The sequence below is a fragment of the Pezoporus occidentalis genome, unplaced genomic scaffold, assembly GCF_034315485.1.
Source record: "Pezoporus occidentalis ecotype Australia unplaced genomic scaffold, CSIRO_AGI_Poc_V1 ctg242, whole genome shotgun sequence".
NCBI lineage: Eukaryota > Metazoa > Chordata > Aves > Psittaciformes > Psittacidae > Pezoporus > Pezoporus occidentalis.
The window spans coordinates 766,481-788,016 of NW_026914308.1; the positions used below are offsets into that span (position 1 = coordinate 766,481).

The 21,536-nt window shown below is 58.9% G+C and overlaps 3 protein-coding genes across 3 annotated transcripts; 1 reads left to right on the top strand and 2 right to left on the bottom strand.

Moving 5' to 3' along the window:
* The first annotated feature begins 177 nt into the window (after positions 1-177).
* On the top strand, positions 178-6,342 carry FTSJ3 (FtsJ RNA 2'-O-methyltransferase 3). The gene is made up of 21 exons (XM_062622506.1): positions 178-310; positions 402-507; positions 700-746; positions 919-998; positions 1,188-1,287; positions 1,444-1,638; positions 1,719-1,834; positions 2,350-2,454; positions 2,614-2,714; positions 2,788-2,868; positions 2,959-3,117; positions 3,449-3,584; positions 3,694-3,899; positions 3,975-4,095; positions 4,177-4,270; positions 4,483-4,633; positions 4,742-4,818; positions 4,957-5,059; positions 5,136-5,319; positions 5,423-5,517; positions 5,759-6,342. The coding sequence occupies exons 1-21, from the start codon at positions 244-246 to the stop codon at positions 5,946-5,948; spliced, it is 2,514 nt and encodes an 837-aa protein (XP_062478490.1). The 5' UTR covers positions 178-243; the 3' UTR covers positions 5,949-6,342.
* A 2,937-nt stretch (positions 6,343-9,279) lies between these two features.
* LOC134165553 (alpha-2-macroglobulin-like protein 1) lies at positions 9,280-17,834 on the bottom strand. The gene is made up of 17 exons (XM_062622485.1): positions 17,644-17,834; positions 17,449-17,533; positions 17,242-17,356; positions 16,328-16,442; positions 15,118-15,227; positions 14,843-15,004; positions 14,006-14,233; positions 13,670-13,727; positions 13,445-13,590; positions 13,052-13,213; positions 12,284-12,508; positions 11,680-11,728; positions 11,446-11,641; positions 10,891-11,116; positions 10,694-10,820; positions 10,306-10,427; positions 9,280-9,859 (listed from the first exon to the last, which is right to left on the bottom strand). Exons 1-17 carry the CDS (start codon positions 17,681-17,683, stop codon positions 9,842-9,844), a joined length of 2,184 nt encoding a protein of 727 aa, XP_062478469.1. The 5' UTR covers positions 17,684-17,834; the 3' UTR covers positions 9,280-9,841.
* Positions 17,758-20,505, bottom strand: LOC134165554 (murinoglobulin-1-like). The gene is made up of 6 exons (XM_062622486.1): positions 20,283-20,505; positions 19,656-19,845; positions 19,237-19,399; positions 19,075-19,127; positions 18,549-18,569; positions 17,758-17,823 (listed from the first exon to the last, which is right to left on the bottom strand). Exons 1-6 carry the CDS (start codon positions 20,354-20,356, stop codon positions 17,758-17,760), a joined length of 567 nt encoding a protein of 188 aa, XP_062478470.1. The 5' UTR covers positions 20,357-20,505.
* Between the last annotated feature and the right edge of the window lie 1,031 nt (positions 20,506-21,536).

Here is a 21,536-nt window from a genome sequence, read left to right on the forward strand (position 1 = left end):
CCGGGTATATGTCGCGAGGTGTCTGAGCCTTGGGGTGGGGAAGGGGGCTCCGGGCTGAGGGGACCCCTGGACAGGCCTCGGAGGGTCCCGGGGAGGCACCGGGGGGACGCTGGGGTTGGGCTGTGGAGGTCCCTGGGGACACCGGCCCGGCCCGGGCCTAGCTCACCCGGTCTGATCCTGCAGGTCCCAGCCGGCAGCTGACGGAGGGTCCGGGCCCCGCGGAGGGCCCTGTGCCGGGCCACCATGGGCAAGAAGAGCAAGCTGGGCAAGAGCCGGCGGGACAGGTTCTACCACCTGGCCAAGGAGACGGGTGAGGGGTGCGGGACCGGGCTGGGGGGTCCGCGGTAACCCCGAGCCCTGCTAACCCGTGCCCCCCCCCCCCCCCGTTCTCCATCCCGCAGGCTTTCGGTCCCGCTCCTCCTTCAAGCTTCTCCAGCTCAACAGGAAGTTCCAGTTCCTGCAGAAGGCCCGGGTGCTGCTGGACCTGTGCGCGGCTCCCGGCGGGTGGTGAGTGGTGTCCGTCCCCGGTTACAGCCCAGTGCTGCCCCGGGCCATTGTAACAAAGCAGCTGGTGTGTTTTCTGTTGTTGTGGCTCTGCCCTTGATACCAAAGCTGATTCCGGCCCCCCGGCAGAGCAGCTCAGTGCTGGGGGCTCTGCTGCCATCCTGCTGTAGCTCTGTGCCTCTCTGTTCTCTCCAGGCTGCAGGTGGCTTCCAAATTCATGCCAGTTTCCAGCTTGATCATTGGTGAGTGTTGGGACCCAGCAGGAGCAGACTTGGGCAGGAGCCTCCACCACAGTGCTTGGATGTAGCCAAAGAAGGGGATGCTGGATTTGGGATCCTGGTGGACAGAGAGGATGGGTGGGGAAGCCAAGCTCCATTTTGAGAGGTTGCAGTCAGTGTTCACGTCTTTTCCCAGGGGTGGACTTGGTCCCCATCAAGCCCATTCCCAACGTGGTGACGCTGCAGGAGGACATTACCACTGAGAAGTGCCGCCAGGTATGAACCTGTCTCCCCTGCCCCGAGCCTCACGTGTCAGTCTGGTCTGCAGTGGGAGTGGGCATCACCCTGCCTGCTCGGCTGGGGCTCCTTGGGGGTCGGACAGAGGCAGGGAACTGAGCTGACATGGACAGGGGGTGCTGCCTTGCAGGGGGGTTAGTGGGCCAAACACATGTCCCTGCCCCTCAGGCCCTGCGCAAGGAGCTGCAGACATGGAAGGTGGATGTGGTGCTGAACGATGGAGCACCCAACGTGGGAGCCAGCTGGGTGCATGATGCCTATTCCCAAGGTGGGGTTTGCCTGGCTCTGGTACGTTCTAGGGGCTACAAGGGTGGGCACATCCCATAGCCCAGCAAGGCAGGGTGGCAGTGGGGTGTGCAGTGGGACAGGGAGCTGGGCATCAGGGACAGTGATGACCACTGACTGCTCTTCTCCCCTGCTCCAGCCAACCTGACCCTCATGGCCCTGCGACTGGCCTGTGATTTCCTCTGCAAGGGTGGCTGGTTCATCACCAAGGTTTTCCGTTCCCGGGACTACCAGCCCCTCCTCTGGATCTTCCAGCAGTTCTTCAGCAAGGTCCAGGCCACCAAGCCCCAAGCATCCCGCAATGAGTCTGCTGAGATCTTCGTGGTGTGCCAGGGTGAGTGGCCAGGGGGCACCTGCAGCTGCTGGAATGGGGCTGGGAAAAGCCTGCTGCTAGCTCTCATTTCTCCATCCCAGGTTATCAGGCTCCAGACAAAATCGACAGCAAGTTCTTTGACCCAAAATATGCTTTCAAGGAGGTGGAGGTTCAGACTAAGTCTGTTAGTGAGTTGGTCAGCAAGAAGAAGCCAAAGGTATGAGTAAGGCCAAAGACACAAATGGGGCTGGGGCCTGGGGCCAAAGATGTTGTAATAAGCAAAGTTGCGCAGGAAAACAAAAGCTCTGGGGATGCAAAGTGGTGGAAGAGCCAGTTTGGGGGAGGTTTGCAGCCTGAGAAGGTGGTGCAGTGATGGGGAAATGGTGATACAAGTTGTGAAGCTGGGGATGGACAGTAAAACCTTCCCTGCAGTGGTTGGCCACTGGGTTTGTGCCTCCGTGAGGTGTCTTTAGGACACGGGACAGCAAAGACACTGTCAAGTGGCCTCAGCTGGGCATGTACCTGTCATAGACCTCTATCACCTCTAACTCTGAGGTGGACTGGGAGACACTGTGGAGCTGGCAGGTTGGGGCTGGAGACTTGCCTCATCCCTTGGTCATGCAGGCATGTTTAGGTGGACGCTTGCAGCAAGACATGAGTCATTTGCCATCGTTCAGCCTTTAGGGGTTATTGAAGCTGCACCTCGGCTCATAGCACTCCCTCTTCCTGTAGGCAGAAGGCTATGCAGATGGTGACATGACCCTCTACCACCGCTTCACCCTCATGGACTTCCTCAAGGCTCCCAACCCCGTAGACTTCCTCTCCAAGGCCAACGAGGTGAGGACCCAAAGTGAGGGGCACCTTGGTGGCCCCGGAGGCCTCCCCAGGAGCACAGAGCGATGCAAAGAAGGAGCCAGGTGCCCCAGCTATGGCTCTGTCTGTAGCAGCAGGGGCTGAAGCTCAGAGGGATCAGCTCTTTCCCTGTGCTCTGCCCAGATCACACTGGGGGATGGTGAGCTGGAGAATCACAGCTCCACCACGGAGGAGCTGCGGCAGTGCTGCAAGGACATCCGTGTGCTGGGAAGGAAAGAGCTCAGGTACTGGGGGTGACTGGGACAGGCTGGCTGCTGGCCCTGGTGGCTGTCTCTGACTCTCTGCCTCCCCACACAGAGCTCTGCTGAACTGGAGGACAAAGTTGCGGAGGTTTTTGGCCAAAAAGCTGAAGGAGCAGGCGAAGGAGCTGGATATCAAGTAGGGACAGCAAGGGTTGCCCCAGAGCTCCAGCGTGGTGGAATAGGTCTGCCACCAGGAGAGGTGGTCTGAGCTCCTTCCTTTTGGCAGCCTGAGCTCTGGGGAAGAGGAGGAAGGCAAAGAGGAGGAGAGGAAGGAGAAGAAGACATCGCCAGGAGCTGCAGCTGATGAGGTGGCAAAAGAGGAAGAGGAGGAGGTAGAGCTGGCGTTGGCAGAGATGAAGGCGAAGGAGCTGGCAGAGTTAAAGAGGTAAAGGGATCTCACCTGAGGAGAGATGGGGGAGCACGGGAGCCTCCAGCTGTGGGCACAGAGGGTGGCAGTGTCAGACCCCGACCCTCTGCTGACAGGAGGTGGGGTCTATGGGTCTGGGGTCCTCAGGGTTGTCTGCTCTTCCAAGCAGGTGAAGCAGTTGTTCCAAGCTGGAACAGGCCCCTTATGTCCCCACTGGGGGCCCCTGACAGGGAGATCGCAGTGCTGTGAGGGAGATCTGTCACTGATGTGGCAGTGGATGTGGATTGGAGATGTGGAGGGGGGTGGCAGGGGTAGGCAGAGTGTAGCCTCATTCCTTTGCCTCTTCCAGAAAGAAGAAGAAGATCCTGAAGGAACAGCGGAAGCAGCGTGAGCGTGTGGAGCTGAAGATGGACCTCCCTGGTGTCTCCATTGCTGATGATGGGGACACCAGCATGTTCTCCCTCCGCACTATCCACAGGACCCCGGTGTGTGGGGCAGGAGGAGGCCAGGCTCCCACAGCTATTGGGGCTGGGACAGTGGTGGGCACGTGGCTGATGGGCTGGGACTTGACGACTTGTTTTACTTGCGTTGCAGCTGCTGAACGAGGTGACCCGGGGGGACATGGCATCAGCAGATGCCCTCCTGGAGATAGGACCTGGGGAGGATGACATTTATGTCTCGGATCAAGAAGGAGAGGACGATGTGTCCCTGGCCAGCGACCTGGACCCGGAGGAGCTGGTTGAGATAGAGGCTCGGCAGCGCCGGCTGGAGCAGGAGAGGCGAGAGCAGGGTGCAAAGAGGTGAGAGCAGGAGAGACCTCCCTGGGCAGAGAATCCACCAGTGGGGTGGTCTGACCCTGGTGCTGCTTGTAACAGGGTGAAGTTTAGGCAGAAGGAGGATGAGGAGGAAGAGGAGGAACAGGAGAATCCCCTGCTGGTACCCCTGGAGGAGAAGTCGGTGCTGGAGGAACGGCAGACCAGCCTGTGGTTTGGGAAGGTGAGTTCTGCTGGGCCCACAGCAGCAGCCTCAGCCCAGCAGCTTCCCTGTGTCCCCTGACCTGCTGCTCCCCATCCCCAGGATGCCTTTGCTGGCATTGAAGATGATGCAGATGAGGAGCTGGAGCTCGGGCAGTCGCAGATGTTGGCTGAGAAACAGCGCGAGTCTCAGAAAGGTTTGTGGGGGTCACAGAGGGACAGCCCCAAGGTCCAGGCTGGGCACTGGATCACACCATGGTTGGAGATACGGCTCTGAGCATGCCTGGAGATCTCCAGAGGTTGTTTCCAACCTGAGTCATGACACAGTTAGCGAGCTGGGCGTCTGGAGGAATGATCTGCAGTGGGGTTTGTCTCAGCCCTTTCTCACTCAGTGGTTCCTGTTCCCCAGACAAACCAACCAGGAAGGAGCAGAAGAAGGTGCCCCAGGAGGAAGTTCCAGCTGAGCCCCCGCCTGCAACAGACACAGGACCTGACGCTGGTAAAGTGCAGGATGAGGAGAGCAGTGACGATGACAGCAGCAGCAGCAGCGATGAGGAGAGGTGAGGCCTGGGAGAGGGATGGTCTGGGTGTTCTCCCACAGCTCCACAGTCCTGGAGAGCTGGGAGGTGAGGTGAGCACCCCAGCCCTGACCGCTCTCCTCTCTGCAGGCCACCAACACCAGTGGGGAGGAAACGGGGCCGTGTTGAGCCATGTGGCTTTGAGGTGGTGCCCATCGAGAACCCATGTGAGTGCTGGGGGCTCCTGGACCCATGTGTGCCCAGTGATACTGTGCACCTTTTTAGGGACTGGAGGCAGGGTCACACCAGGCTTTCCCAGGGCTGCTTCTAGATAGGGCACGCTTTAACCCATCTGTATGTTGCAGTGAAAAGAGCCCGTGTCCTGGATGCAGAGGGCTTGGCCCTTGGCTCTGTCATCGCCACCTCCAAGAAGGCCAAGCGGGATTTGATTGATGATTCCTTCAACAGGTACTCGCTCTGCCAACAGGGCACAGGCAGGTGGATTGGTGAGGAGACCCCTGCTTACCTGAGTCCCCCCCGGCAGGTATTCCTTCAACGAGGATGAGGGCGAGCTGCCATCGTGGTTCACGGAGGAGGAGCAGCAGCACCGGCGCCGGCAGATCCCGGTGGACCGGCAGACGGTCGAGGCCTATCGGCAGCGCTGGCGCGAGATCAACGCCCGCCCCATCAAGAAGGTGGCAGAGGCCAAAGCCCGCAAGAAGCGGCGGGTGAGTGGGGCTGTGGACCTGTGTGTGGCTCCGTTCCCCCCCTTCCCGGGTGCTCCATCCCTCCTCAAATCCCCCTTGTCCCCATCTCTCGCTGCCCCCACAGATGCTGAAGAAGATGGAGCAGATGAAGAAGAAAGCAGAGGCTGTGGTGAGCACAGTGGACATCTCGGAGCGGGAGAAGGTGGCCCAGCTGCGGCGGTGAGTGGTGAAGCTGAGGTCCAGATCCTGCCTGTTGTGCTGGGCTGGTTCAGGATGCCTTGTCCCTGCAGCCGCCACACAGGAACAGCTCCTGGGTGTAACCCAGCAGGGTTGGCAGAGGCTGGGCTGGATCTGGGTGCACGTTGAGGGCTGACAGAGGAAGCACAGGAGCCCCGTCTTGGGGCCAAACTGATCTAGCTGGGCCAGGGTCTCGGTCTCACCTTTTGCCATTCTCTCCTAGCATCTACAAGAAGGCTGGGCTGGCCAAGGAGAAGCGGCAGGTCACCTACCTGGTGGCTAAGAAAGGTGTGGGACCCCGCGTGCGCCGTCCTCCTGGGGTCAAGGGCCAGTTCAAGGTTGTTGACAGCCGCCTGAAGAAGGACGTGAGGGCTCAGAAGCGCAAAGAGCAGAAGAAGAAACGCCATAAATGACGTGGGACCAGCTCCATCCACAGGGAGGGACTCGGCTTGGGAGCTGCCGGCTCATCCTGGCCCTCTGCCCCATCCTGGGGACAGGACTGTGACAGCCACACGTTGCTATTGGTGCCTTGATGTGACATTGCCTCCTGTCCTTTGGTGGGGCAGGGAGGGTTTATTTGGCCTCAGCACTGCAGCACTGACCCCCTTTGAGCTCTGTTGCCATTACTGACTCTTGTGGAGATGGCATCAGCATCCACACCAGCCCTCACTGTCTGCAGGGAGGTACGGCTCAAGGGGATAGCTCCCTGGGCCATACTTGTCACCGAGCCCTCGGGCAGGTGCCTATCAAGGGTATGCGCAGAGCAGCTCTGGTTACGGCAGAATTAAACCCTGGTCTGAGGTTGCACCAGGATGTGTCCTGCTTCTCTTCATCACGTTTGACTGGCAGAGGACCCAGCCAACAGCGGGGCCAGACCTGTACCCACCCTGCCCCAGCCAATGCAGTCCAGGGCAGCCCCCCCATCCCTGCAACCCCCTGCCACCTTCCACCCCTGCACCCCTCATCCCTGCAACCCTCCCTGTATGGGACCCTGCAAGTTTAGGAAAGATACCAAGAGGAAAGCTGTGCTTGAGCCAGTGTGTTCATTTAGAGCCAGGCAGGGTCTGGGGGACTGTGGCTTCTCCCTGTCAGCAGTGCCTGAATCCGGTTGCAGAGGTGGTCCCTGCAGCCCTCATGGTGGCAGTGGTACCATGTTGGTGCCAGGGATGGGAAGCACGGGGTCCTGGTGGGGTGGGAGCTGCTAAAGGGGGATGTGATGAAATCCAGAGGGAGCTGCAAGCACCTCAGCCATGTTCTGCCCTCGTGGAGGGCCAGGGCTGGGGTCAGAGTGGGAGCAGAGGCCATCGCCTGTCCTGGTTCTCAGTGACTGAGGGAGCTGGGATGAGCAGAGGGTTCCAGCTGCCAGGCTTCAGGCTGTGCTGGAAGCTTCCCTACTGACCATCAATGTCTTCAACAGGAGATATGGGTGTGCTGAGAGGAGAGAGCCCCTGTCCCTCCAGCTGAGCCCCATCCCTTGGAGCTCCATGTCTCATCCCCTGTATGAGCCCAAATCCACGGGTGGGGAGCTCCATAAGGAGCACAGGAGGACTGGGGAGGGTCTGAGCCCCCTCAAAGAGGCCCAGCTCTTCTCTGCACCCCACAGCCTGGGTCCTCCCTGACCTCAGCTTCCCAAGCTCTGCCCAGCAAGATCCCATCCATTAATCCAGGGCTCCAGGCCCTCTCTCCACCTCCATCCTGACTCATGGCCCATCTTTCCCTGGCTCTAGGGACTCAGCACAGGCCAGGCTGGCCCTTCAGGGTCAGTGGGTCCTCATCAGGGTCCCGGTGGTGGGGTGACCCCTCTGCCCTGAGCTGCAGGGTGCACTGTAGGCAGCACCCCTGCTATCACCTGCAATGGGAAGGATGAGCTCAGGGTGAGCTGCTCCTGTTGGTGAGCCCAAGCTCATTAATGTGAATTGAATGAGGGAATTGAAGCCCAGCCAGGCCCCCTCTGGGCCACTGTGGTGGCCACCAAGGCCACGTCCCCAGCAGGGCTCACCTATCTCATAGCAGTCACAGCACCATGGTGCCTGTCTTGGGGGTTCCTCACCGGGAAGTCCTGAGGGGTGAAGGTGAAGGTGTCCTCCTCCTGTGTCAGCTGTGGAGACATCCAAGGATGAGGTGCGACCATCCATGATGGGGAAGCATCCCCACACCCCAGCACGGGGGGTCCTGCTCCTGTCCCCGTACACAGGGGGGACACAACCACAACTCCAGGCAAGGAGAAGTGGTGACAATGAGAGGTGTAGGGATGAGCTACACTGTGGAACTGACCCCACTGAGGCCTTGAAGAGGTCCTGGCTGCACAGAAAGCTGGGCTGGGGTGCAGGGCCAGCATCCCTGCTCTGCTTCTGGGCTCCCCTTGACTCCTCAGCTCAGCAAAGCAAAGGCTCTGCTCACACATCAGCTGCACCTGAGGCAGCACCTACAATAAACCATCCCAGAGGCACCAGCCATGGGCAGGGACAGCCCACCGGCCTGGCCAGCAATCACAGGCATGGGATGAGCTCCCACCTCCCGCCAGCCACGGACGGACAGACACAGAGGGGGCTCACAGAGCTGCAGACACCCCAGGTGCTAGATGCAGGATGAGGACAGGCAGGGTCCTCACGTCTCCACATACCAGAGGACGATGGGGATGGCCACAGCCTCCTCCTCCAGGCGCTGGAACGCTGTAGACCTGCATCTGCTCTGCAGCGAGATCTTTGCTCTCCATGCAGCGAGCAAACAAGGGCTGGCAGAGGGACCTGCAGGTGCAGCCAGGGCACTGTTTGCCCACAGCCTCCTGGGTTCAAGGCTCTGGTGGCCTTTGGAGATGGGAAGAAAGGTTCCCATAGGCTGCAGAGGTTGAAAACCAGGGGCAGGAGCCCCATACACACGGGTTTGCTGGGAAACCACAGCAGGAGGGAGCAGGAATGAATCCCCACACCGAAAGCAGACAGCACATCCTGGGTACAGTGTGTGTGAGCTGCTGTCTCTGAAGGGCTTGTTTCCAGGTACTTCAGATCTAGCCCAAAAGCAGCTGCTTGGGCTGGGTGCAGGGCTCAGGCTGTCTTTTTGCCCGGTTTCCTCCAACTGCATCAGCTCAGTTACGGGCACAGGTACAGAATGGTGCTGGGCTGGGAGCCGGACACCAGCCTGGGCGCAGGCTCCTTATTTCCTAGTGGGAATTTAGGGAAGTTGAGGCGGCCCCATGACTGCCATACAGTGCTCTGGGCACAGTCCGCTTCCCTTTGGGGTATGGGGGGGGCAGAGGCCGTGCTGCAGGAAGCCACGGATGGGGTGGACCTCTTTCCCATGGGCTGTCCCCATGGATACAGCCCTGCCCCTCAGGAGCAGCCCCACACAGTCTCAGTGTGTGGAGGATGCTGGTCCCTGCCACCCCCATGGAGACAAGGTGGGAGCACGGCCCTGAGCCCATTCTGCTGCCCCAGGGTGTGGGCATGGGTCAGTGCCCCACAGGCATCCCGGGGATGGTTCCATGTGAAGAGGAGCTCAGGGCCATCAGCGCAGGAGGCAGTGGGGGCTGTGAGCAGTGAGGCCAAAGGGAGATGGAATCGGGAGCAGGGGGGGCTCTGCCTCTGCTGTGGGGATGCTGAGGGGAAACAGCACATGGAGGATGCGTCATTGGGTGCCTGAAGCAGGAGCCAGTGTCCCCCAGCCCCTCCTGACCAGGCACCACTGACCCCACGCTGTGCTGCTGCTTCTCTGCCTTGTTGCCAGCGCAATGAATGCTCCCTCTGGTTTGGTCTCAGCTCTCTATTCAGCAAAGCAAAGCGAAGGTGCAGCCCCACTGACACATCACGGAGGCGGACGGGAGCGTTGTGCTCCCCACACAAAGTGTGGTTTGGTGTTGGCTTTGAGCAGGGATGGTGGAAAAGAGCCTGAAGCAAGGGAGCTTCCCTGCAGGGCCGACATTTCGCTGCTCATCTTCCTCTTCGCTTATTCCCAGTTCCATTTTTCCTCATTGTTTCAGCCTGGCAGAGCAGGGACGGGGTCAGGGCAGCCCTGAGCATCCTCTCCGTGCCCAGCCATCAGGCTCGCACTGCTGTCCCAAGGTGTTTTGCCAGCCCTGGATCAGCTCAACTTCCCTGATCCCCTCTCCAAGGGATTGTCCAAGGGAAACCACAACTTCACGGTGGGCACGAGGGCTGGGTTTTGGAGTCCTCATCTTAACCGCGCTGCTTCAGGCTCCTGGGTCTGGTGAAGGGGATGAAGGGATGGGAGAAAGCTGCCAGCCCTCGGCTGTCAGGTGGGATAGGATGGAGTCAGGAGCAGGGGAGAGCCACGCAGCTGCAGTTTTCCTTCACATCAGTCTTGGAGGCTTTAAACGCAGGAATACAGCAGGTATGAGACTGGTGTCAGTCAGCCTGCCCTTCTCTGTCCCAGAAAGGCCTTCCTACCTCCAACAAATACCCTACCTAGAACCCGACCAGCGGCCCGTCGGTTCTGATGGCCCATGAGAGCTTAGGGCCACCTGGGCTGTCTTTGGAGCAGCCCCATGCACGGTGTGATGAGAACATCACACACCCAGCAGCCTCAAATGTACCAGTCTCACCCCAACAGGGAAGGCAAGGCACCATCCCACTGATGGTGGGTGACGGTCCTACTAAGCATGGATGCACTTGGTGCACCCTGCAGCACCCACAAGCTCCATCCAGCCTGGCTGAGGGATGGGGAGATGCTCTGCTCCGCTCTGCTCCATGGGTGACTGCTTTGGGTGCAGCTCTGCTCCTGGCAAGAGGGTGGCACAAGCACCTCTATGCTCACCTGCACCATAAGAAGTTTTGTCTCGGTGTCCATGTGCCCATGGGCTGGCACCACGGGCACCTTGGTGCCGCAGAGCTCCTCAGATTGCAGGGCCCTGGCGATGACGGTGACGTTCACCTCCCCTGTGAAGGGAGATGGGGACATGGCGGTGACACTGCCTTAGGGGCTGGCTGCAGCTCAGAGCCACCCTGGGGACATGGGGAAGGAGGAGGGTGCAATGGATGCAACGGGACTGGGAAATAGAGGGAAGATTGGAGAGTGGAGAAGGGAAAGGGAAAAGGGGAGAGGAAGCTTGGAGGGGGAGGAAAGGATCAGAAAAGCAGTGACAAAGAGGAGGGTTTCAAGCAGTGTCTGGGCTCTCCTACCCCATCTCCAGCCCTTTTCATACCCATGCTGGTGGCTCTCACATCCCACTGGAAGGTCCTTGTTTCATCTGCACACACACAACCACCGTTCACCTTGTCCGAGCCCGCCAGCACCTCCAGCTCCACTGACTCCATCAGCATCACCTGGACCTGCCGGACCACAGCTCCCTCAGCCACCACCGGGCCCCCAGCCCAGAGCCCCTTGCCTGGCCCCTCTCACCCTCAGGCAGTGATGCAGGAGGTTGAAGACAGTGGCCACGAGGGTGAAGGCTTCGTGCTGGACCACGGCGTAGGGCAGCGCCAGCTCCACGAAGAAGGGTTTGAAGGTTGTGATGGTGGTGGCAGGGGCCAGCCCCAAGCCCAGAGGGGATGTGCAGAGCATCCCCACTTCCCACTCAGTGGTGATATTGGGCACCGGCACCTTCACCTCCGCAGAGCCATGGTCCCTGCAGGGAGGTAGGAGATGGATAGGTTTTACACAGTGGGTCTGATGGGCAGAGCCAGCAGAACCCCCTTCCTCTGGGTCTTGGGGACCATTGGTGGCCATCATACACGTGGAGGTGGGCAGAGGCACCATCAGTGTCTTAGGGCATCCCCTGCCTATAGGACAGACTGCCCGATCTCTCCTAGGCTCAGTGCTGAGGTCCGAGGGAAGGGGCTGAACGTGTCTCAGTGTCACTCCTGATTCTGTGGACACTGAACCGGAGGTCTGGGCACTGCACCCAGCGCTGAAGCTGGTGCAGTTACCTGAGGTCTGCTGGGGCTCCTTACTCACCCCACAGGCACCAGCTCCCACAGCCACGTTTCCAGGAAACCCATCTGCATCCCCGGGTCCTTCAGGACATGTGCCAGAGGATCAGCCTCCAGCTCTGGACCTGCAAACAGGCGTGACTTGAACGTGCTGCCAGGAAGGATGGGAAGAGGCAGGATGCCTCCGGCCATTATTCTGCAGCCAGCACTGAGGCTGTTACAGATCCTCCCCACTCACTCTGGGCGTACCGATGGCTGCTCGATGGGCAGCCCAGCTCCACGTTGGTGGCAGTCTTCAAACCTGCGCCCTGAAACAGAGCACATGAGAGAGAACAGCAACCACGCCGGAGCCCACAGATGCCCAAATGCCTTTTCCATCCCTCTCTGACTCCAGGAACCGAAGCCCCATGGCAGAACAGAGCTCCTGAAGATCAGGACCCCCTGCCACGCTGTAACGGGAGTGCAGGAGAGGAATATTTGTGCCAGGAGAAGCTGCTGCATCAGGGAGAGCTGGGGAGGGTGCGGTGAATCTGCTCTGCCTGCTCCAATCCCGAACAGCCCCAACACCTGGGTTTGCTGCCAGTGGGAGACGCGCACCCCCCAGAAAGCAGGGGAATGCAGGGACAATCTTTTCTGTTCTCTGGGAATGCCGGGACAATCTTTTCTGTTCTCTCCAAGCACAGATTTGTGATGGGAAGAGCAGAGCTTTGCCCCTTCCCTATGGAATGCTGCAGGGCCTGAGCTGGCAGATGTGTGTGTCCTGAGCTGGTCTGTGAGCACACACACTGGCTGGGCAAAGGACCGGGTGTTCCCAGCACCCTAAGGAGGAAGAGGAGTGTGAGGAAGGGCTGGAGGGCTCATACCTCAAACAGGCTATAGGAGCCTGGCTGGGCGTCAAGCTGCAGAACCTGCCAGCTCCTTGGTTGGCGGCGGCAGGTCCTCCTCTTCCATGGCACATCGTAACAGTTAATGGATGGAAGGAAGAGAATTCGGCCTCCATACCCGCACCTCAGCTTCTGAGATGAAGTAAATTCTTCAAGTTCAAATGAATAGGTGGATCCAGAAGGTATTGGAAGTGAGTTATAGACCTAAACCAAACACATGAGCTTTGGGTGAGAAAGACAGGAAATGCTCCTGGCCCAGTTCCAACCCCTTTTGCCCCTGTCACTGCCCCATAGCTTCTGCACCTCCCTGGGCATCATAGTGATGCCACCATCCCCAGCCCTTCCACTGGGACCTGTCACTTCCCCATCTCCCTTCTCCCCAAGGGCAGAGATGCTTCCCAAGGTCCCTCTTTGTCCTCCCCTAAAATCATAGAGTCATAGAAGCTTTGGGTTGGAAAGGACCAAAGATCATCCAGTTCCAGCCCCTGCCATGGGCAGGGATGCCTCACACTGGACCGTGTCTCCCAGGGCTCTGTCCAACCTGGCCATGAGCACTGCCAGCAGTGGTTCTCTGGACAACCTGTTCCAGTGCCTCAGCACCCTCACAGAGAAGAACTTCTTGCTGTATCTAAGCTGAACTTCCCCTGTTTCAGTTTGAACCCATCACCCCTTGTCCTATCACTACAGCCCCCATGCCCCAGCAGCAAGCTCAGGACCAGTCTAGCACTGAGGTTACTCCAGCCTCACCACGTCGGGGTTGAGCTTGCCCTTGCCCTTGCCCTTGCTGCTGGAGGACTGTCCACGTTGATCCACGCCATAGATAGCACAGAGTGACCCCGGGGCAGCCTGCACCTTCATGTGGAGCTGGGAGCCCACCACAGCCCTCTGCTCCGAGAAGGACAGGTTCACCTGGAGAGAAGGGAAGCCTTTGGGTTAGGGGAGAGGGGAGCTGGTCCCAGGCAGCTGGGCACCATCCCAGGGGACTGAGCTCAAAGCCGGGGGATGCTCTGCAGCAGCAACAGGGGCAGGAGAGGAAGGAAACCCCTCCCTGAAAGACGAGCCTGGGCCCAGCTGGTTGCAGGGGGTGAGGAAGGGCTCAGTGCCCCCATCTCCCCTCCGAGCCCAGCAGCTTCTTCTCACCTCGCTGGGGAAGCACTTGGCCACCTTGAGCTTGGTGCTGTCGGCCACCACCTCGCTGCTGGGCAGCACCACGTAGCCCAGCACCTTGGCTGCGGGCACCAGCTCGAGGCCGATGGGCAGCTCCAGGGAGAAGGAGCCGCTGAGCCCTGGACAGTGCAAAGGGAGGGGAGTGAGGAGCAGGCACGGAGCAGAGCCCTGCACAGCCCCACGTGCCCCAGGACCCACCGGCATCTGCAGGCAGCTCCTTCCTGAGCACGGTGGCGATGGTCCCCTTGGCCAGGACCTGAAGAGGAGGAGGTGGGGATAACAGAACCTGTGCTGGGTGGGGAAGCGGCACCAGGAGATGAGGGGAGGCTGCGGAGGATGCTCAGGGACAGACTATTAGACCAACATGGGATGGAAATAGTGCCCCAGCACCTGACACCTCCAGAGTCCATCCCTGAGTCCAGGAGTACCTGCCCAGGGCTGGCTGGAAACGAACTCTGCTGGAGGGGAAGATCCTCCTCCCCTGAGCCCTGCCTCTCCTGCAGCTTCCCCTCTCTCCCCAGGTTGAAGGCTCACCAGTAAGACCACATCCAGGCTCTGCTGCTTGTTCCCCATGGCCTTCTCATCAAGCACGTAATCCACGCTGAGCTGCAGGGGCTGGCCGCAGGGCAGCTCCTTTTTCACCCTGTGTATCTTCAGGAAACTTGTGGTGCCCACAGAGGCGGCATACACGTGGCGAGGAGCACTTTTGTAGCTGCGATGCTCCAGGTTTTCATCCTCAGAGGCTGCAGTTTTGACCTCACCCTGAAGGGTGGAAATTGAGGCTGTCAATGGCGAAGATCAGCTCAGCAGCAGAGCTCAGTAGGGGTTGAAAGCCACCCTGTGACTGCCACCCTCTTTGCTGTGACATCCCTGCAGGAGCATGCAAAGAAACACAATCCAGGTGTGCTCGGCACCCAAAAGCGTAGAGCTGCGTGCCATCATGGGGCTTGTCCAAAGGACACTCGAAGGGGATGGCAAGAGGAGGCAGGGATCTATATGCTGATGAAGCATCCCAGAACTACCTGATCTTGTGCCCAAGTGGTGAAGGTGGAAAGGATCCTGAATTTGGCAGTGAAGAATGAGAACAGTAAGGCAGAGAGAAGGAATTAGAGGGAGAACATTACAGAATGCACCGATAGTGGGAGTGGAGCCTTTTCCCAGCGCAGCAGGCAGGAAGGGTGCTGAGATCTGTAGGGTTTGACTGGCAGGAAGGCATGAAACAGGGTTAATACACACATGGAGCTCTTCGCCGTGGGATGCTCTGGGTGCACAAAGACCAAATGTGGTCAAGGAGAGGCCGGGAGTTTTGGTGTAAAAAACTCTGTGATCTTTACCAAAATCCGGGTGTCTGAAGGGAAATGGGTCACTTACATGCATGGAGACCCTGTCCTTCCAACCAGAGGTGTCCAGCTCAAAGGAGGCTCTCCCCGACCCATCTGTGAGCAGGGTTTTAGTTTGGATTTCTCCAGCATTAACCATCACCAGGAGCTCCTTCTCTGTTATGGCAGAGCCGTTAAGTCCCTTCAGCAGCATCTGCACGAGGGGGAAAGGGGAGATGCTGGGTGGGATAACAGGGTTGGAGGTCTGAGGGAGTGGGATTGGGTGCAGCAGGAGCCCTGTAGGGCACAGGGACCACCCTCCATTACCGTCCCAGTGTAGGGGACCCCAGGCTTGTAGAATTCATCACTGCTTTCAAACGCGATGATGATCTCTTCATCCACAATCATACAGCTCTTGCTGGCTGCGCGCTGCATCCCTGCGGAGAGGAGAGGCACTGAGCACCATGCCCTTGTGATTCCCACCAGGAAAAATGGGTCAGAGAGTCTCAAGTGTGCAGCGTCACACGTTCTAATGTCTCTGCAAGTGGCCGTAGGAAACAAAGCTCTCCTCTTGCAGGCAGTGGCTAAGGGGCAAGTTTGCACAGTGCAGAACCACACAGACTGGGCAACATGCAAAACCAGAGTCATAGAATCATGGAATGGTTTGAGTTGGAAAGGACCTCAAGATCATCCAGTTCCAACCCCCTGCCGTGGGCAAGGACGCCTCCTATTAAACCAGGTCACCCAAGGCTCTGTCCAACCTGGCCTTGAGCACCACCAGGGATGGAGCATAATACCACCCCTCTGAGCACCCTGTGCCAGCGCCTCAGCACCCTCACAGGGAAGAGCTTCTGCCTTAGATCTAACCTGAATGTCCCCTGTTTCAGTTTGAACCCATCACCCCTTGTCCTATGACTCCAGTCCCTGATGAAGTCCCTCTCAAGCATCCTTGTAGGTCCTCAGGTGAGACAGGATGTACAGCGTGAGCAGGACCATGCTCTGTGTGCTACCCAAATACTGAGCGTTACCCGAAAGTGCCCCTCTTCATGGCTGTAAGCAAAAGAAGAGGCCCCTCGCAGCTGCAGTGCTGCCATTGAGCTTCTTACTTGACTCTAAGGATGTGTCTAACAAACCCTAACACACAACCAATGCGACAGTTTATAACTAGATTCAAACCCAAAAAGACCTACTAAGACCAACAGTACCCTGGTAGCTTCCCAGGCACGACTCAAGCACACCAACTAGTCTTCAGGGAGGCAGAGGAAGGTGAGGTGCATGACGGAAGAGATATGTGAGGGAGAGGATGCTGGAAGGGGAAGAACCTCCTCATCAGCCTTCAGGACCTCGGGGACTGCTCCAGCAGTCAGGAATAGAAGGAAAAATGACACCAAAGCAAGCATGGGCACAGAGGGACTGGTGGTAATGGATGGGAAGGACAGGGACCCTGGGGACACCCGAGCAGAGCAGTTGTGCCACATCCTCCAGGTGCCACCAGCCCAGGACGTCACCGCGGGGCTGTCAGCATCACTGTGCTCACCAGTGCCCTCCTCCAGCAGCGACACAAAAGCGTGGAGCTGATGCTCGTAGTCCAGGCTGGTCAGGTTGAAGGAAGTGGCCGGCACCTCGGTGGAGAAGCAGCCGTTCCTCCCGGTCTGAATGAGAGAGTCACCCGTGTTGGAATCACAGAACCACAGCATGGGTTGGGTTGGAAGGGACCTCAAAGCTCATCCAGCTCCAACCCCTGCCACGGGCAGGGACCCCTTCCACTGGAGCAGCTTGCTCCAAGCCCCTGTGTCCAACCTGGCCTTGAACACTGCCAGGGATGGGGCAGCCACAGCTTCTCTGGGCACCCTGTGGAGGCCACGAGGATGATCAGGGGCTGGAGCAGCTCCTGTATGAAGACAGGCTGAGGAAGTTGGGGCTGTTCAGCCTGGAGAAGAGAAGACTGCGTGGAGACCTCAGAGCAGCTTTCCAGTATCTGAAGGGGCCTATAGGGATGCTGGGGAGGGACTCTTCATTAGGGACTGTAGTGACAGGACAAGGGGTAACGGGTTAAAACTGAAACATGGGAAGTTCAGGTTAGATCTAAGGCAGTTCTCCCCTGTGAGGATGCTGAGGCACCGGCACAGGGTGCCCAGAGAAGCTGTGGCTGCCCCATCCCTGGCAGTGCTCAAGGCCAGGTTGGACGCAGGGGCTTGGAGCAAGCTGCTCTAGTGGAAGGGGTCCCTGCCCATGACAAGGGATTGAAACTAGAAGATCTTAAGGTCCTTTCCAACCCAAACTGCTCTATGATTCTCTAACTCTGGCTTTGAAGCAGTTTCACATGAGAGCCAGATGACCTCGTGATGCTCAGATGATGCACCCAGCCATCATCAGCCCAAGCACCCCAGAATGGAGAAAAACTGCTAGGACCAGCACCCATGTGCCTTCTCCCTCTCCTGGTGCTCTCACCTGACCCCTAAGCTCAGCACAGGTCATCGCAGGTGTGTTCAGGACAGCACCAAAGCTGTAGAACTGGCACAGCCTGGCCTCAGCTCTGCCTCGGAAGGTTTTCCCCGATGGGTACCTGTTGGGAGGGAGCAGGAAGGGGAGCAGATGGGGAAGATGAGAAGGGAGCATCCCCCCAGGAGCAGGCAGCTTTGCTGCTCTCCAACTCACAGCCCACAGACATCCAGTGGGATCTTCTCATCCTTTTCTGTCACAAAGCGGGGCAGCCGGATCAGCACTTCAAAGTTGGGCTGTCCTGGGGGGGAGAACGGGATTGTTCCCATTTCTTCCTTCCTCAGTTTCTTGCCATTCCATGAGATGGCTCCCAAAGAGCCTGCATGGAGCCCAGCCTGCATCCGCACGCACCGGAGTCCTTCACAGTGAATTGGTGAGAGCTGCCCTCCATGCTGATGGTGTAGGTGCCCAGGGCCGGCTCTGCACCCAGCGAGAAGGACAGGTCCACGATGCCCTGCTGCAGGCTCACCTCTCGCCACTCTGCCACAGGGTTCTTGTTGGGATCCTGCACATGGGGACGTGTGGCATCAGCTCATGGAGACAAAGACAGGGCAGGTGGGGTGAGAACCTCAAGGACTCGGGTCACCCTGGGTATCCTCGAAAGAAGCAGGGGTTTTGCCCTGACATCACACTCAGAGCATCCCTGGGGACATCACCTCTCCAAAAGGAAAATTCCCCACCCTGGGTGCTGTATTATCTGAGCTCCAGCCTGGTTACAGCAGCTGGAGCTGGCAGGGGGGTGCTCCAGCCTGGACTGGTTGCTCAGGGGATTCTCCAGTTGGGGTCAAAGTCCCTGTAGCAATAGCCATTGCCACCTTCTTTTGTGTAACCTCCCAGAGGACACCCTGTCTCGAAGGCAGGCAGAATCCTGACTCTTAGTGGGCTGGGAATCATAGAATCACACAGCCTGGTTTGTGTTGGAAGGGACCTTAAAGCCCATCCAGCTCCAACCCCTGACACAGGCAGGGACCCCTTCCACTGGAGCAGCTTGCTCCAAGCCCCTGTGTCCAACCTGGCCTTGAGCACTGCCAGGGATGGGGCAGCCACAGCTTCTCTGGGCAGCCTGTGCCAGCGCCTCAGCACCCTCACAGGGAAGAGCTTCTGCCTTAGATCTACCCAAGCCCTTATGCCTGCTCTCTGTAACTTCTCTCAACACCCGCAGCAAGGATGCTCCTTGTCCCCAGTATCACACACATGCTGGGGGCCCATTGCTCCTCCCAAGGGAGCCGACAGGCTGCCACAGGATGGCAACTCACCCACACGACCACCAAGAGAATCTGCAAAGAGAGAAAGAAGCATTTACCATGGTCAAAGTGCAGAGTTGAGCTCGTGCCTAAACCAGGGGCTGAGCCCCAATCCTGGTTTCCTGCAGCCCCTTCAGGCACTGGAGCTGCTCTCAGGTCTCCCCTTCAGGAGCCCTCTCCAGGCTGCCCCAGCCCAGCTCTCTCAGCCTGGCTCCAGAGCAGAGCTGCTCCAGCCCTCACAGCATCCCCATGGCCTCCTCTGGCCTCATCCAGCAGCTCCACATCCCTCTTGTGCAGCTGCCCCAGGGCTGGACCAGGACTGCAGGGGGGGTCACCCCAGAGCGCAGCAGAGGGGGAGAACCCCCTCTCACCATATCCCACATCCCTCCAGAGTTTTGGGGATTCCATCCCTGCATCCATCTCCTCCATACTCATGGAGACACTGAAGATTTTGCCACTGCTGCCAAGACCGATGGTCTCAGGCACATGGGGACACTACTGCCTCCAACCCCCGCCTCGTGCCCCAAGCCCATCTCACCTCTCTGTTGATGGCAATGAGGTTTTGATCCAAACAGACAATTCGGATCTTCACTGGAGAGAGCAAAGGCAGGAGAAGGAGTGAGCACTACAGCCTGGGACCCAAACCTGGGGATCCCATCCCAAGAGCCTGGGAGCTCTTCCAGCTCCTCCTGCCCCTCACCAGTTTGTCCGGGCTCGTAGACATCCTTGTCTGTCTGCACCAAGGCCCTCGGGTCCAGAGCTTTCACCACGACTTTCCTCTTCTCGGAGACCTGCAGGGAGCCTCCCTGGATGGAGATGTGCAGATCCGCAACGTGGTACATCCAGGCAGAAACAGTAGAAATCTGCCCACAGGGAAACACCAGAAATGGTTTCAAAGCCTTTATTTTGGATGCCAATGCGACACCAAACCTCACCATCACCACCCCGCTGACTCCTGAAGGCACCAGGGACCTGCTATGCATGGGAAGATGATGCTCCCAAGGTCCCCATACGTGCTCCATGTCCCTCCACTCTTCAGTTCACTCTTGGCCATCCAAATGGACCCCAGTCCCCTCCCCGTTCCCCCAGCCCGGCTATGGCAGAGGGGCTGCGACTCACGTTGGGGAAGCGGGGCCAGTTCAGCTGGAGGATCTCATTGCCCTGCTCCTCCAGGGTGACGTTGGGGACTCTGAGCTGGCTTGCCAGGTGCAGGGTCACCCGCACGGGCCCATCCAGGTCCATGAGGTGGATGTGCACTTTGCCCGGGTACGGGTAGTAGAGCGTGGAAGGGAAGAGCACCAGGTAGTGCCTGGAGAGGGGACACCTTGGCAGGGGAGGAGGCCACCAAATCCCAGTGCTCCCCTCTGCTCCAGACTCTCAAGGCAAAGGATGCTGGGGGTTCTCTAGCCCTGGATGCTCTCTGTAGGGCTACGCCACCCAGCCTTGCACCCATGCACCCATGGAGGCTGGCCAGAGCACAGACCAGAGCAGAGCCCACCCTGGGGGAGAGCTGCGGGGCTGATCCACAGGAGGAGGAAGGCTCTGCTCCTCCTCCAGCTTGGGTAAGAGGTGGCATCTGCACCAGCGCAGCCCAGAGACACCAACCCCAGGGACAAAGTCGTGTTATGGGGACAACCACCCCCCTGAACCACCCCAACCAGCCTCCACAGCCATGGCAAGCGCTGTCACACCACCGAGACCACCCGTCATCCGCAGGCATGGACAGGCAGACACGAGAGGGCTTACGGCTTTGCAGATGCTCCAGCTGTGAGGTACAGGGTGCAAAGCAGCAGGCAGGGCAGGGCGGCTGCAGATCCCATCCTTGGAAGACCAATAGAACAAGGTGGTCCCAGAGGCCTCGTGCTGGGTTTTCTTGCTCTCCTCAAGCTTTCATCTCCCTGCTGGCAGCAAACAAAAGCCAAGCGAGGTCTGTGTCTGGGACCCAGCCAGCCAGCCAGGACAATGTTTAACCACCAGACCCGAGCTTTGATGGGTTCAAGGCTCTGGGCAGCCAAACGCCACCCATAGTGGTGAGAGTGCTGAGTCAGCTCGGAGCTGATGGTCTGACTGCACACAGGGAGCACAGGAAATAACAGGTCCTTCTGGGAAGTGAGGTCTTCACATGTACGCTGCCCCTGACCGTGTCCATGGGACAGTTCTTGATCCAGCGAGTTGCTGCTCATGGGAAGCCTCTGTTGTGCTGCTCGGGTTGTCTGTCTGGGTGGATGATTGCCACGGCTTTGCAGAGGTTCCTCCATAATGAGCCAGGCACTCCGAGAGCAGGAATGGTGCCAACCTGTGCCCTTGTTTGCTCAGGGTTTGCACATCTTGTTTGAAGATGGGACGTGAAGGCTGCCCGCCCTGCAACCAGCACTGGGGACAGCCACGTGCTGCCTTTCCCCCTGCCCTACTGTCACCATAGGGTGGCTGCGACACCCTGCTGGGAAGGAGGCAGCCGATGCCTAGAGCCGTCCCTGGCTGCAGGGAACAGGCCAGGGCAGGTGGCAGATGATGGATGGGTCTGGTTGTGCCATGGTCTGGAGGCCATGGGGAGGTCCCTCCTGCTCATCCAGCTCCAACCCCTGCCACGGGCAGGGACCCCTTCCACTGGAGCAGCTTGCTCCAAGCCCCTGTGTCCAACCTGGCCTTGAACACTGCCAGGGATGGGGCAGCCACAGCTTCTCTGGGCACCCTGTGCCAGTGCCTCAGCACCCTCACAGGGAAGAGCTTCTGCCTAAGAGCTGACCTCAGTCTCCCTTCTTTCAGGTTCAAGCCATTCCCCTTGGCCTGTCCCTACATCCCTTGTCCCAAGCCCCTCTCCAGGTTTCCTGCAGCCCCTTCAGGCCCTGGAGCTGCTCTCAGGTCTCCCCTTCAGGAACCTTCTCTTCTCCAGGCTGCCCCAGCCCAGCTCTCTCAGCCTGGCTCCAGAGCAGAGCTGCTCCAGCCCTCAGAGAAGCTGTGGTGTCCATAGAGATGCTCCATGTGCAGTGATGCAGACAC

What these genes read in the sequence shown, in the direction of transcription:
- FTSJ3 (XM_062622506.1), top strand. Translation starts at nt 244, where the DNA reads ATGGGCAAGAAGAGCAAGCTGGGCAAGAGCCGGCGGGACAGGTTCTAC. An exon ending in TGCGCGGCTCCCGGCGGGTG is followed by an intron (nt 508 to 699) that starts GTGAGTGGTGTC and finishes TGTTCTCTCCAG; the next exon opens with GCTGCAGGTGGCTTCCAAAT. An exon ending in AGTTTCCAGCTTGATCATTG is followed by an intron (nt 747 to 918) that starts GTGAGTGTTGGG and finishes GTCTTTTCCCAG; the next exon opens with GGGTGGACTTGGTCCCCATC.
- LOC134165553 (XM_062622485.1), bottom strand. Translation starts at nt 17,683, where the DNA reads ATGGAGGGCAGCTCTCACCAATTCACTGTGAAGGACTCCG. An exon ending in GCTGCTGGAGGAGGGCACTG is followed by an intron (nt 15,228 to 16,327) that starts GTGAGCACAGTG and finishes TCCTCTCCGCAG; the next exon opens with GGATGCAGCGCGCAGCCAGC. An exon ending in TCCTGCATCACTGCCTGAGG is followed by an intron (nt 10,821 to 10,890) that starts GTGAGAGGGGCC and finishes GTGGTCCGGCAG; the next exon opens with GTCCAGGTGATGCTGATGGA.
- LOC134165554 (XM_062622486.1), bottom strand. Translation starts at nt 20,356, where the DNA reads ATGGGATCTGCAGCCGCCCTGCCCTGCCTGCTGCTTTGCACCCTGTAC. An exon ending in GCTGGAGCATCTGCAAAGCC is followed by an intron (nt 19,846 to 20,282) that starts GTAAGCCCTCTC and finishes TCCCCTCTCCAG; the next exon opens with GCACTACCTGGTGCTCTTCC. An exon ending in CTACGAGCCCGGACAAACTG is followed by an intron (nt 19,128 to 19,236) that starts GTGAGGGGCAGG and finishes TGCTCTCTCCAG; the next exon opens with TGAAGATCCGAATTGTCTGT.